The sequence below is a fragment of the Diadema antillarum genome, unplaced genomic scaffold (genome assembly GCF_040938485.1).
Source record: "Diadema antillarum isolate AM-2024a unplaced genomic scaffold, OU_Dant_1.0 scf00000008, whole genome shotgun sequence".
NCBI lineage: Eukaryota > Metazoa > Echinodermata > Echinoidea > Diadematoida > Diadematidae > Diadema > Diadema antillarum.
The window spans coordinates 5,052,178-5,067,640 of record NW_027270897.1 but is presented as its reverse complement, the minus strand read 5'-3'; the positions used below and the strand labels follow the sequence as shown (position 1 = coordinate 5,067,640).

The following is a 15,463-nucleotide window of genomic DNA, read 5'->3' as shown; positions in this document are numbered from 1 at the left end:
AGACAGATCAATTGCAGTCATGACCTTACCAAACCCTGAGCATAGGTTTAACTCTTTGAAGCACATTGAAGTTTAATGCTACAAGTTGAGTGTTATAATTGCCTAGGGTACACCAAGATGCGTGAGATAGTGTTGAGGGATATTGATCATTTGGCAAAAGATTGGTCTAGAAATACAATTGTATGTAACAAAGTTTTGATTTTCAAGTCCTGAAATTAATCTGTTTTGCCACAATGATGTACAGTAGAATATTTTAGAATGTGTTGGACCTTTAGAGAACACTCTAGAAATCTTTCTTTACAAAATGGACTATGCTAAGCTGGTGGTAAACAGTCAAGAAGTCTTAGTTTCCAAAAATAGTCATGAAGTATTCACAAATGGGAATCCCCCTTTGATTGCTTTGACTGACATTTTTCCAAAGTATGTAAAGACTGTTCGCTTGGCTTCACTCAAAGTCTATCATATAATCACACACATACATATCATCAGTATGGTGTAAAAATATTCATGTCACATTCCATTTTCATTGTATTACAGAATGCAAGCCAAATAAAACCAGTAGTGTCAGACATACAGTAATACTATATGCCATTGTATATTTAGCAAATCCATTTCTTTTTCTTTTTTGCAAATCAAGACTTCATCACAATTTCGCTAGAGCTTGAATTAGCAATCGTTGAGTACAGCAGTTGGAGAAAAAATGTACATGTGCACGTCGCATTCATGTCAGGATCAGTGTTGAAATGTTCATTTGTTGTTAAATTCGCGAATAGCACCCAACTTGCGAGATTCGCGAAAATAAAACCCCTGCGAAATATGATTGGTCATACAGTACTTAAGACACACCGATTGAATATTGTTGACTATAGCTTTAATCAAGATCTGCCTTTTAATCGATCTATATCCAGTTACATGAGATGATGGCAGCAGGTTGCTGAGAGTTCAGTAGGTGCATTAGGAGATAACTCTTTGTAAGGGCCTGCTTTTTATGTCTCTTCTCTAATGAGTTTTGAAGGGCAGAAATTGTCTGTTTCAGATCATGATGATCCACTGCCCCCCCCCCCTCTCTTTCATAATTGGTAAGTGGAGAAGTAAGCTGTACTGATGGCCCATATTATAGTGCATGTGACCATTGTATCTTGTTTGAAGTTCAGCGTTTTACAGCATGCCCAAATATTTGTTTTCACATTCCTTCCAGTGTCTTCAAAAATTTGAATACTTTGGCCACATGTGCACTCTATTATGTGTTGCTTCAGAATATGTTGTGCAGCAAGTTCTGAGTTGCCCCAAAGCAAGACCTATATAAAGTGGTTGAAATTTTTGAATAACAGATGAATGTGTAATATCCTATAAGTTTCAAAGGACAGCTCTGGAGAGCTTTTGTAGCAAACCATCTACCTATCACAACCCCATGTATTCAGTGTGATGCCACCTGCCAACAAGGAGATCATAGAAACAAAGTTTGTGTAGGATCATTCAATGTAGATCATAGAATACATTATTTACACAATAGCCACAATTTACAGCTAGGTCAACCATTGATTATACAAATTTCATCAGCATAAATGTGTATGACAGATTGTGTAGAATTTGTACAACAGACATCCACAGATCCACTAAATTAACACCTACTGACATGAACATGCAAAAGGTACAAATTCTGTACACCTATAGTTGGCTTATTTTCGTCCATATGGACTGAAATGGATTTGATTGTAACTACACATACAATACCTGTGTGAATTTGGGCCAATTATTTATCTCAGGCCATATAGTATAGATAGTTCAAAGAAATGTTGTTTGTTTAATTTTGTTATATACTCAGCGAAACACGACAGGTTTATCTTGTGGGTCCAATGTTGCGTTACAAAGAAATTCATTGATTAAACTCAATGTCACATCATAAATATTACAGCATTGAAACACCTGCTCTGTGACTTCATTGTGATACCGATACTGTGATATTAATTGTGTCTGTCACAAGGTAATATGATTAGGTCTCATAAAAGATGTTTCGTTTCCCATTTCCAGATGTCAGGTAGAGTGTTGTTATTGGTTTAATGGCTAATCAGCCAGCCCCTTTTATTGTACTACAATCACAAAATATTATAACAAATTAGGTATATTACAGCCAGTGTCGAATGACATATTCCTTAAATGTCATAAATCAGTTGTTGATGGGGGAGGGGTGAAGAAAGGGAAGAGAATTAAAGAGAACTCTTTATACTAGCAACAGAATCAAGAAATGATGTCACATGTCCTGGATTGTGTCTGAAACTTCTTCACAGCACATTGATTCCACAATCTCTGTTGTGTTTCCAACAACATAAATAAAACTGTCAAGCCCTGCAGAAGACCTTGCATTGCACATACCCCCCCCCCCCCTCCAAAAAAAAAAAAAGAAGAAGAAGAATGTAAGATTGTCATAAAAGAATTGATACACCTGTGCATATCAGCTGATGTGGTAACAGGTGTGCAGTGCCCAAATTCTGGATTGTGACCTGTCATTTCACCTCCAGTTTCTGATAGCATGTACTGTAGGTACAATCAGTGGTACAAAGGCTGAACTTTGTTAGCCTGTCATTCAGGCTGTTGGGGACTGTTCACTGACTTTGCTTCCAAAATAGGCATAATTTTGTGGGTTTTTTTTTATCGTTGCTGTGGTTCTCAGTCTGTGATTTAACCACTCAAGAAATTGTCTTACAAAGCTTGATTTTTAAAAACAGTGTGGTTGCAAAATATTGTGTGCATTTTGGTGCTGAGCAGACCAGTCTATAATGTCCAGATCGTATTTGGTTTTCTCAAGTTGCTGGGAGTGTACAGAGCCTCTAGAGGTCTCTGACAAACAAGCAGAGGTCCTGAGGTCGTGACGGATGGACTCCCAAGAACAAGCAAAAGATCATTTCATACACATCAATCACTGATGCTGTGAATTATCATTGTGAAAGTTCTGGCAAATGTGTGTTCTTGCTCCCTCTCCCTCTCTCTCTCTCTCTCTCTCACTCTCTCTCTGCACCTGTAGTGTCTGTCTGTCTGTCTGTCTGTCTGACTCTTTCTCTTGGTGTTTCAGGAACTATAGTTATTTATAATCAGGGTTGCCCCAAATGTTGTAAAATAGGTGCAGGTAAATGCGTGGCTCCACACTCCATATACACAACAGCTCTATGATTCAGGGAACTACTGTTTGAGGAGAATATCAAAATTCTTCTAACATGCAGAGTGATAGTATTTCATTGTAACATGTCTCATCTCAAAAGATGATAAACATGAGAAAGAAAAATTGTGATATTTTAACAGCCCAGAGTACTGAAACAACAGCAACACAATCAATAAATATTATTTTAAGTGTTATATCTTTGTAGACTATATTTCAAGTAAAATTGGGAAAGTGCAGAAAAAAGTGATATTCATTTGGATGTCAGAGTCATCTAAATATAGTATTATTCTCTGCCTTGTGGGAACTGTAAAAGTGCAGTGACGGTTAATGCAAATGTGCATTATGTCCTCTATGTTTTGTAAGGAAATTGTTTCATATATCCTGTCTTTACAATCATCAGTGAAGCTTGCTGTTGAGTACATCCTTAGATATATTCAATGTAAAATACAAGTCTGTTCCTTGTATTTTATTTAGGCGACTTGTGAGCACATTTGAGAAGAGAATTAACAATCTTCTAGTTTGAATGATTCTTGAAAATGACCATGGCACTGATTGGCCTTGACCTTGATAGTGTTTATAATTGTCATCCCCCCTCAGGCCAACCCACCCCAGTTTGACCGGGCGGAGGACCTAGCATCCCTCCAGTTTCTGAATGAGTCCAGCGTGCTCCACACCCTGAGGCAACGCTATGGGGCCAACCTCATCCACTCCTATGCTGGCCGCAACCTGCTCATTGTGAACCCCACCCACCAGCTGTCTGTCTACTCAGACAAGGTAAGGGCCTCCATCTTCACAACATCTCAACCATGTCTAACCCTTTCCTCCTCCACATCATCATGTACAGTTCATGCTCACCAAGGTTACAGCCTATGTTTCTCTGCTTGTATACCAGTGCCATGTTATGCTGCAGCAAGTTTATTACTGGAAGCACGGAGTGTGTAGTATACTCTAGTATACTTTAAGGGAAATTACACGAATTGGGAAGATGGTTTAGGAGAATGGAAGTACTTGAATGAAAGCTACGTTTAAATCACTTAAAATTTCGGCAAAAATCAGACAAATGATATGATACATTACATTTAGTGGCATTTGTCAAGATATTTCCTATTATTTGTCCAACTCATTCAGATTTATTTGTGTATTTTCATATTCATATTATTTTTCTTTATGTCTGCATTGGAGTGTTTGTCATAGTAGTTGACAATGTTCATTATTTTTCAGAGTATTTGAATTCATTCTGTTCTTATTGTATCGACAAATCACTTGCTCGTCAAATTTAGCCGGACAGGTCTCGAGATTTTCCAAAATTGCAAAGAGGCAACATTTACAGTAGCTTTTAGATAGATGTCATAATAGAAAATATTTGTTTGTGTTTTTGCTCATCTCTCTGTGGGATGATACATATAATTTTCTAAGTAGGAATAGATGTATCATAATCATGATTGCTGCTGTTGTCCACTCGTCTTCATGTGTATCGTGTTTATGTTGATTGTGGTTCATGTTCCATTCAGACATTGTCTATACCGGACTTACTTGTACAAGACCCAGCCACACCCCGACCTATGTTCAGTTAGGAAGACTTGAGTGAATAAATTGTGTCATAGCTATACCTGAAAAGATTGCTAGGATTGTCCAGTGAGCTGTGACTTCTAGATACTGGGACACCAATGAGCTATTTAATCTACTGTAGCTTCACTTTGCAAGAAGCAGGCATTTCATGTATTGGTGTTAGTGAGTATTTGGCCTCTGTGCAAAGAATGATGTTGTCAGTGTTCTTCTGCTTCTTTTTTATGGTTGTGTAATTTGTCATATTTTGCTAGAGATTATATTATGTATCCTATCATCCTTATTCATTTTTGCCTCTTGATATCTTGACTTGAGATGTCATTCATATAGCTATCTTCCTCATCTCCTCTTTCTGTTATCATTATCATCATCAGCCACCAGTGATCAATCAGTATCATTTTCAACATCTCTCTGTGTCTTTTCTGTCTTCCTCCTCCTCCTCCTCCTCCTCCTCCTCATCATCATCATCATTATCATCATCATCATCATCATCATCATCAGTCACCAGTAATCATTCAGTATCATTTTCAACATCTCTCTGTGTCTTTCCTGTCTTCGTCTTCCTCATCTCCTTCTCTTCCTATCATCATCATCATCAGTCATTATCATTCTCAACATCTCTTTGTGTCTTTACTCTTCTATTTTGGCAGTGCTTAACAGCTTTCTTTCCTTTTCTCCATTATGTTTTGTTAGTCCCCCTTTCTTTATGTTTTTCCTATTTTCTCATGTTTTCTACCTCCTCCTTATCATCCCTGGCATTCCTTATTCTTGTTGTTCTTGTACAAGCACTTCTCCTCAGCGTTTTTTTTTTCCTTTTTACTTCTATGTTCTTCAAATTTTCTCAGATTCATTTCCTTTTTCACCACTCTGCTTCACTCCAAATACGATCAGAGAGAATTCCTTTGAAATAGAAATCAGTTTCTACACGTTGCCGATTTATACTTTTCAGGTGCTGATAGTAATTCCTAAATCCCATTAAACAGGGGTTGCAAATTATGAGTTTCATTTCATCTATGAAAAAGTCTTTGCAAAAAAAAAAAAAAAATTAAAAGAACAGGATATCTTGTTGTACAATTGCAACTACAAATCACTAGTCTCAGACCGCTTTTGTATAAATGTCAACAAAAGAATGTCATGACTAAGAACAGCAGGAATATGCAAATTTGTATCATACATTAAGGGATGACTTCAAATGTCTTAAGATATGAAGTCGGTCAAGCCCAGTTTCAGCTAGCATTTGCATTAGAAATCTACAGTCTGTCTGGCCAGACATTTGTTATCAAGTTAACTCAGACCCCCTAGTGACTCATCATAAAGGCACTTTAGCCCTTGAGTGGTGTTTCTCCTATTTCATCCCATTCATCATGCAATTAACTGTCTGTCAAGTGCAGTCCCATTGTGGTACCTCTGTCTCATGAATATGACTAGCCTAGCTTTCAGGCTCCTTGAATATGTCTTTTGTCCCCCACTTGGTAACTTTTATGAATAACCAAATTCTGTTTGACTTACTGAATGACTACTGAATTGATCAAGCAGTTTTAGATTCTTTGTCATTTCAGTACACTCATGTAAGTAGTCTCATTTCAGCATCTTCATATTTAAACATTTCAGTGGATTGTGTTTGGGAGTTTTTTTCTCCATTGAAAACAATTGCTGCTCTCAGGAAATATATTTATTTACAACAAATATGTGCAGATGAAATTGAGAGGAATTAAATGCTTGTACCTAGCCCTGTGCATTAGGTCTTCTGTTCACAAAATGCCGTAACAAAACATCTCTCCACTTTCAATATTTTGTATCTATATCACAGGAAGAATGCATTGCTGAGTTGCGATTTGGTGATTTCTCATGAGTTCTGTTACAAGTCTCTACAATATCATGTATAGTTATATTTTGGGATTTAATACCCAAGGATCTTGAAATTCACAATCGAAATTGAATGTCTACACTGTGACTTCAAATTTATGTTCTTACAGAACCATACAGCCACAGTGAGATATACTTGAAGAATTGCAACCATAGCAACGGACAACTTCTTCTTGAAGAACTGCAATAATAGTAATGGACAACTTCCTTTCCAAATGCATAGACTTCAGGATGATATTAACTCATTTTTCATCTATGCTATTCAGGTGTTGCATACTAGTACCTCCTTCAGACAAAATTTCAATGGAAAAGTCGAAGGAAGTGCAGAACAAAATTTATCACCTTACATGCTCAGTGGTTGCAATGAAGAACAGCATATTTATAAAAAATTGGAATAGGGACTTGAATGTAGACTAAGCTTTACAGCTGTACTTGGGCAATGGGCATAAAGGTTTAACACATTGTCTCGTTCAGCATGATTCCATCCCTCAGGCATTACTACATTGTAGGCAATCAAGATTTTCTTTCCCTTCGTCATCTCCATCAATTCTCCACTCTCCAGCACACACTCACATACAATATGAAACTCTTGAAATCGTGTTTTCTTACTTCTTCGGTACATAATTTGTCTGTTATGAAAAAAAAAATGGCTCTTTTCCTGTCAGACTGGTTAATTTTGCATTATTAAAAAAAAAAAATGACTGTATCAGATGATGCTTGACATGTAGCAAGTTAGTTATGCACAAAAGGTAGCATTTGAAATAGTCAGAAACACATGAAGAGCTGTGTGTATGTGTGTGGTTATGTGTGTATATATGTGTGTGTCTTTTAATGATGTGATTTATTCTTTTTTTAATGAAATGGCCACATATATACAAAACATCCTTGCTATTTGATGATACCTCATGCCAAATTTGTGTAGGGCCATAGACCGCCATGTCCAGATGGCACAACTTCTGCTAAATTTTTTTTTTAGGCACAGTTTTGTATACCGACCTCGGTCTACTTATTACTAGGTTACCGATCATCAGCCATCCGAAATTTCTGCTTAAAGATATTAATAAGAAGAACCTAAAAAAAAAAAAAAAAAAAGAAGAAAATGATTTGGCCTGGCCCTGTGTCAACTCTCTGCCAATTCAGTCATATTGTGACCCGGATCCAAGTCACCATGATGAAGTTTATGATGTCATAGTAACAGGGGAATATTAAAGGTGTCATGTGACAATTATTTCTAAGAAGGATTATTTTCCTTCTTCTTTTTTTTTTTTGGTTATGTACAAGTGTTTGAGAGCATTGACAATTATATACTACACTTTTCTGAATATGTCAGAAATAAGAGGATGATGAACAAGTATTCCCTTGAGGAAGAACAAGAGCTCTGTTTGTATACATATCCAGCAATCTTACAAAGAGGTGATCTGCTATTAAACGGACATGCATACGTCTTCAGCAATATCATAATCATATGACCCAGATCGCATTTAATGTGGTCATGAAATTTTTATGTAATTCAATTGTATTATTTGATTTTTTTTTCTCTGAATAAGTAATTCAATTATTTTTTCAGTTGATTATTGCCTGTTAAGCTAATTACAAATGAGAGCTCACATATTTAATGTTCTTTGGCTGATTTGCTACATGTTTGATCATGCCATCACACTCCTTCAGGGAATCAGGGTCTTTGGTTTTATTTGTTTTAGTCATTGTTTTCATACCTTTAAAATGTCATAATTGCATCATCAATCCTGTCTTTGAGAATACTGATTTCTAGGTAGTAAAGCCTGAATCCCAAGTCAAGGCCAGATTAAAAGTTAGAGCATATAGATCACAAAAAGAGATAGAAGAAGTTTTCTTCTGATTTGAGAATCAATAGCTGTTCAGGTTAAAATCAATCAAGAAACTTGCAGTGAAATCAGTGTCACTATAATCACCACAATGTTGATTTGTAATGCATGGTTACAAAGAAACAAATGACAAATAAACCCGGTTTCATCATCTGCTTTGTTTTCACCCATTTTCACATTAGCATTTTGAGCTGCTGAGAGCACATCATACAATTTTGTAATTCAGCATCTCCCCCCCCCCCTTTTTTTTTTGGGGGGGGGGGGTCATTTCCCCATGTTAACAAGAGTGCATGAGATGTGTATTCTATTCATCATTCAGGGCAAATTGCCACTGTTGTACTTCCCAAAGTATTGTTTGATCACTTATCCACTGCATAGGCTTGAAGAGAATTTGGTTGCAGTGTGTTGTTACGTATTTGATACACTACTTATTTAGTGCATGACCTGGCTTAGTACCCGCATAACTGTGGAAGAAAGGCTAATTAATGATATTCATGTATCCTTCACCAGATTTAGATAATCGACATTATAAGCCAAAAGGGTGACCCACTTCAGCTAAAGAAAGCATGTGACATTTTCCAATGGTATCGTCTTTACTCTATCTGTGGAAACCATGGTGCAAATATGTTGTGCCTTGATTATTCTTGCCACTTGCAAAGAATTTTCAGATTGTTTTCATGAAAGGGAATATTTTTCTATTCTAAATTTCTTGAAAATGAGACATGTCTATTCCGTGGGAAAGTCGGCCATCAGATTTCAGCAATTTTCTGCTTATTGCTTCCTTGTACCAAAGACACAAGATAACATGTTTCAACAATGTACAAGAGTAGGAAGTCGAGTGTGCCAGATGTTTCTGCTGATATGATTCCATACTGTGTCATATTGGTGTATGTTTGTGGGCTTGTTTGTTTACATGTCTGTTATATGTGTATGTTTGTGCAAAAGGAGAGGGGATGGGATAGAAGGGCAAAGAACAAAATACATTGAATTTAACTTCAGAGTCATAACCTATTGTCGTGGCAAACATTGGTCCAAAAGGATTTTGGCTATCACAGTGGGCCTGCACAGCATTTAATTTTATTGTTTCCCAATGTTTACTATGCAATACATAAGTACAGTAGTGTAGGTCTGTTAATATCTTGTCTTGATTTGGGATTCAGTATCCCCTGAAACCAGACTGTCGCACAAAAGTCTTGTTGGTTAATGCAGGGGTACCAGAGTCATGCAGTTTGTAGTGGTGTGTTGTTGGCCTGCTTTTTAATAGATGTACTTGTCAGAAAAGTGCTGCTTTCCCTGCCCTAAGTCAAACTGAAGTCCAAACATACATCAGAGTGCCATAACATGAAGCTTTCATAGAAGATATGACAAGGTGTAGAGCTGTAACCCAGTGAGTCATCATTCTAGTTTTCCCTCACTCCCTCTGTCGCTATTGTAGTCCATCTTTCCGGGGACAATGTGGGCATGGCAGCTGCCGAAGGTGAGTTCGAAAATAGTACCACGATGCAAACATGCAGCATTTTGATTTTTTTCTTCTCCTTTTTCACTCTTTTTATGTCCTTCCCTACCAAGGAAGGGAAATGGTGCACAAATCCTTCCCTCACCATTGAGTTACCTTTTGCTTTGATGCGTTGTTGCACTGCTTAAGTGCTCCGAGATGTAGAGAGAGAGAGAGTTTCTCTCACTGAGTGAGGGATGAAAGAAGATACAGCCGATGACACTCTGGAAAATGCAGCAATCTCTTCACATCTGTCACGTGCACGCACTCTCTGATCGCTATTTGATTAGATACGCAGATGAAAACAGCTTTAGCACTGCACTCTGCTGCTTGGGCCTATATGTCGGACAGCGACAGTCCCAAGAAGACACGACTGTAGCTTTGTCACAGACTGTAGGATAAATTTTGGTAAAGGATCGTGCTGCTCTTACTTTGATGCACATGAAAAAGAAGAGGGAGAGGGGATTGTTTTCGATGTAGTAATACCATGCTTTCAGTTACAAAATATTCATGTAATATGCAGAGCTTTATAGCAAATTAGGTTGCATGCCAGAAGCTCTTTCAAATCAAAGCAGACCAGAGATCTTAAACTTGTAAATCATTAGCACCAGTTTGGCTTTACAGGGGCGGATCCAGGAATTCCGTAAAGAGGGGGCGCCTTTACAAAATTAAAGGGGGCGCACGCACCCCCCCCCCCATTTTTTTCTTTTCATATCTTTTGTTTTAACAAAAAATAAAGGGGGGTGCGCGTCCGGTGCGCTCTCCCCTGGATCTGCCACTGCTTTAGTTCCCATAAGAATGATACTAGCTGTGTGACAAAATGTGCAAATAAAGCATGTTCACATTTTTTTTAATATGAAAGTCATCAGAAATGAGGTGAACATTGAAAGCTATTTCCATTCTGGAAAATGTCCAAATCCCAAATACAGTATATTTCCTGATGATCATGTTTATGTGCCCTTCAAAACATCCTACAGGCATTTTTTTTTCCTGCTTTGTTTTGAAAGTTTATTGAGCAAAATCTGTGTGTGGGTGATCTATCTGATTGCAGTCAGACCTGTTAGTCTATGTAAATTACCAGGGCCCAGTTGCATAAAAGTTATGATCAAACACACAAGTCAAGAAAATCATACGCAACTTGATTTTCAACCAATCAGAATGGAGCATGTGGGACTTACGTTTGATCTTCTTGACTTGCGGGGCCCAGGACATCTGTCCTTATCCCAGCTTTTGATATTTGTGTTTGCTGCACATAAATTGCTATTTTGCCAATTTCTAGCACTGTTGCTCAAGCCCAAAGTGGACACACAACAAAGATGCTTTGCTGTTATTACAAATACCGTTTTTGGTTCTGATTTTTATATGGTGTGCATACATTTGACTATGGTGTTGCATGTGATAGTGATGTGGCTATTCTTTGTTATGGAAAAAAAAAGAATTGCCCATGTTATGTCACCCACTGTCATGTACTACATTTTTACTGGTAGTTTTCCTATGACAAGGTCTTCAGTGGAACTAAAGAATAATGTCAGGGTTTTGCTGGCTCAAGTGATGAAGACGTATTACTTTTTGTTTAATGAGTCATCCAGGGCAATCTTTTTTTGTTGTTTCCAATATTTTTTTCCCAAATAACTTTATTTTTCACCACATATGTTGATTGTATTACCAGCACAAGTTTACTAGCACTTGCTACAATATCTTTACAGATGTAGAATGTTTATTGTTCTCTCTAGTAGGAAGTTGGTGTCTTTGATTTATGGATGTAGGCCTAAATTGCCGAGTGGTGACTGCTGGCCCATAGCTTGAGATATGAACAAAAATTTCAGTTTCCTCAAGCTAGTGATGTCTACAATGAACGATTCCAGGAATTCAAGTTGTCAAAATGGAATAACAAACAAGCAAGGAGAATTAAAGGTAAATTCTATGTTAGGAATTTACCATCTGCAGTAGATAGCATCAGTCTGTGCCATGCAAGAGTGTGACAGCGATTGTCGTCTCTAGGTCATCTCTGGAATTGTTATACAGTTCTATCTTTTTTATGTGGTAGTAGAGGTCAGTTCTATCAAATATCATCATGTGAGATTTGTTTTCCCAAGCTATCAAGTCATTGGTCACACTTCTTTTGTTTGTTTAATCATAGAAACGCATAATGCCATGAAAACAATGGTACTTTCTCAGGTGGCAGGAAAGTAACTGATATGACCCTGGCCCGTGCCAGGTATACCAGTGATGCAATGCATCAATGGGGAACAGGTCCAGTCGATCCGGGCAGTGACCCCTAGGTAGTGACCACCTAGGTAGTGACCACCTGACGGTGACCCCTAAGGCAGTGACCTGCTAATCATAGCCCTGAAAAGACAGTTTTTGTTGAGTTGTTTTTGCATAAAAGGTTTTGTTGAAGGCTGAGTTTAGAGTAACTTTCACTTTCAACCAATTGAAATGCATCATTAAGATATTTCACTTTTGATGTCTTCACATTATTTGAAATCCTACACCTAAATTGAGCAGAGCACGAGCCTTTTGTCCTTAGTGTTGTTACCATCTCTTGGTACCAGTTTTCTTTCTGTGTTTATACTCTACCTCCTCCATGTGTGTGTGTGTGTGTGTGTGTGTGTGTGTGTGTGTGTGTGTGTGTGTGTTTACTGGAACTTATCATTTGAGATTCTACTTTCTTATGCTGTGACAATATTTACAGTATAGGTGTCAAATAAACAATATTTTCATATGTTTATTATATTACTTTCTAATGTGGATGCCTGTCATATCATTACTCCATTTGCATTTTTCTTTTCTTTTTTTTTCTTTTTGCATTAAAGTTTGAATGTACAGTTTCAGTTGTGGTACTTAATATGTTATCAAAGATGAGTTTCTTTTTGCTTTTATTTGATTTCAAAGAATGCACACCATGCAGTTGTACCTTTCATGTGTGAGATTTTGTGATAGGAATTTGTAGAATACCAAACAATAGTCATTTATGTCAGAAATCAGTGCTTGCACTCTTATGCTAAGGAAATGGTATGCTTGTAGTATCCAGTGAAATCATGACTCTACATCGACACCATGACTTATATGTTCACTCTACTGTGATATGACTTCCACTAAACCTTGACCTGACTTTATACATTGTATGTTGTTACTTGTATGTGTCTCAGTCTTTCTGTGTTTTGGCAGTCTGTGTGGAACATAATATTTATGTTGTTTCTGTATATTTTATCATGTTGCATTGCACAAAGTAAAAATGTTTACACATGATACTTCAATATCAACATAATTCCATGTATACATACCTGTAATCTTAATTTCACACTCATGCAGTTATGACTTCATCATGTCCATGCAACATTTTACACATTCAAAGAAATTATTTTATTTCATGTTGATGTGATATACATATGTAGTTTACACTCATGAACTGAAAATGGCGACAGTGTAAAAGCCAGTATCATTGTTTCTTTACTGTATTTGGCACCAATTGTGTATGCACAAGACGGGGATGACTATTTTTGTTTGCATGTGGTTACAACTTCACACTGAGTGGTAGTACATCTGTACACTTTTTTTAGGTTTACATGTGCCAAAGTCATTCACCTTCATCTATCGTCAATTTCTTTCAACAAGATGATTATATAATCACGCAACAGCTGATGGCTGATCTAGTTTTCACCATTCTTATTTAGTGCATGTGTCTGCCACTAAAGTCAGGTCTTAAGCTTTTCACAGCAATCAAGGTACATGTATTTCTGCTCCATGTCAACTCTTCCACAATTTTCTGTTTTTCACTCGACAGCATGCTAAGGCAGTAAGTATAGTGTTTTGACGGTGCAAAGCTTCCACAGCCCCACCCCTCTCCCCTCTCTCTCTCTTTCTGTTTCCCATGCTTTGCTACAGTGAGCATTTTGGCAATTTGGATTGTTGTAGTGTTGCTTGCAGTGAGAATTTAAAGCCAACGTAAAATGCTGTTTCTGAAAGTGTGTGCTTTTTGTCTATCATGATTGGTGGCATATTGCTGTTTGCAGACATAATTGATGAATCATGACCAATGTAAAACAACACTTGCTACAATTCATCAGTAATAGCTCCAGTACATGAGGCGCCATACAGAAAAACATAAATTTCTGATCTACTCATTTTTTTTTTTAAACCTGAAAAAGTGTTTTTCTTAAAATGTGGATATCTAAAGGCTTGATCTGTAACTGATGGCTTTGTTAATTGATTGAGGAGAGTATCCCTTAATTGTTAACTAATAAAGTAACTAGATCAGGTTTTTGCTTTCGTAGATATGTTACTATTGCTTCTTCATAGAAGATTGGAGTGTGTTGCATAAATGCAGAAAAGAATAGAGGATGCATTTTCAACAGAAGAACCTGGAACTACAGATGGTATTTCAAGAAAAATCAGCCAGCCTTTTTCTGATAGAGTGCCATGGTAGATCTGTATACATTGTATCATTAATTGCTGCAGACTGGCATGCAAGGAGAGTTTAGGACATGTTGATAAATCTTTTAGGCAAAGGCAGTGAAGTGAGCAACAGATAAAGATGAATCTGAGTAAGTTCAGACAAAACATGTAAACGTGATTATCATTTGGAAATCCATAAATCATCTAGGTTTCTAAACAAAGAGAGAAATCCTCTTGTAGGATACAAAATGACCAAAGAGAAAATTAGAAATCTTAGAAAGAATTTGACTCGAGAAAGATCATTTTATGTGTCGTACAGATTATTTTGAGTAAAATTGTAAGAATATCTGTTTTGAAAAGACAAAAGTAATAACCCATGAGTATCATCAAGTATTTTGTTACAAGGAATTTAATGTAGGGGGTTTAACCATCCCCTTACCAAAATGGCCCAAGTGGTAAACTTGCTGTCATTTAAATCCACATTTTGTCACATTTTACCATTAATGCAAACATAGATCTGTTGCTTGTTTGGGTGCTTCCTCTAAAAAAATAAAAAATAAAAAAATTGTATAATCTTGCTTGAGGAATACAATATCATGCAGTAATACAAACACTGCACAAGGTTGATGCCCTGTTCCTTGTCAACTGATGACATGCCAAATTCATATGATTAATTGTCAAGAATATTATTCTGTATATTCAGGATAAATCTTTGCAAACTCTTCATATTAAATTTTCATTGAAATCGGATGAGATGGAGAATTGAATTGAAATGTGAATACTCAATTCTCTCAAGTGAATACTCAATTCTCTTATTTCTGTTTTCCTCTGAAATTGTGATGCATTTGAGTAATTGAGACTTCTGTTAGCTGACTAGAAAAGAAAAGAAAAAGGAACAGAAGTCCCTGTGCTTTATGTGTGTGTGCAATGATTTTAATGTCTTTTGTCTTTCCATGATCACACTTCAGACCATCACTGTACATTTTGTGTACATTTTTTTCTTTAAGACATGATGCCAAATGCCATCAAAGATATGGCTCCTACTTGTACCCCCATGCTACATGTAGCTAGGTCATAAAAAAAGAAATATCCCAAAAATATAACAAGGAAGATAAATGATAAATGTCTGTCATAGAA

At 36.9% G+C, this 15,463-nt stretch overlaps 1 protein-coding gene across 8 annotated transcripts in view; it reads left to right on the top strand.

Annotated features, from left to right (window-relative positions):
* LOC139718987 (unconventional myosin-XVIIIa-like) overlaps window positions 1-15,463 on the top strand; it is a 226,393-nt gene that overhangs the window by 64,713 nt on the left and 146,217 nt on the right. For 6 of the 8 annotated variants that reach the window (XM_071630437.1, XM_071630450.1, XM_071630430.1 and 3 more), the window contains exons 4-5: window positions 3,755-3,931; window positions 9,869-9,910. In XM_071630437.1, the coding sequence (XP_071486538.1) occupies window positions 3,755-3,931; window positions 9,869-9,910 (219 nt within the window). Of the gene's footprint in view, window positions 1-3,754; window positions 3,932-9,868; window positions 9,911-13,715; window positions 13,728-15,463 lie in introns of all 8 variants that reach the window. The other 2 variants (XM_071630457.1, XM_071630462.1) reach the window with 2 other exon arrangements.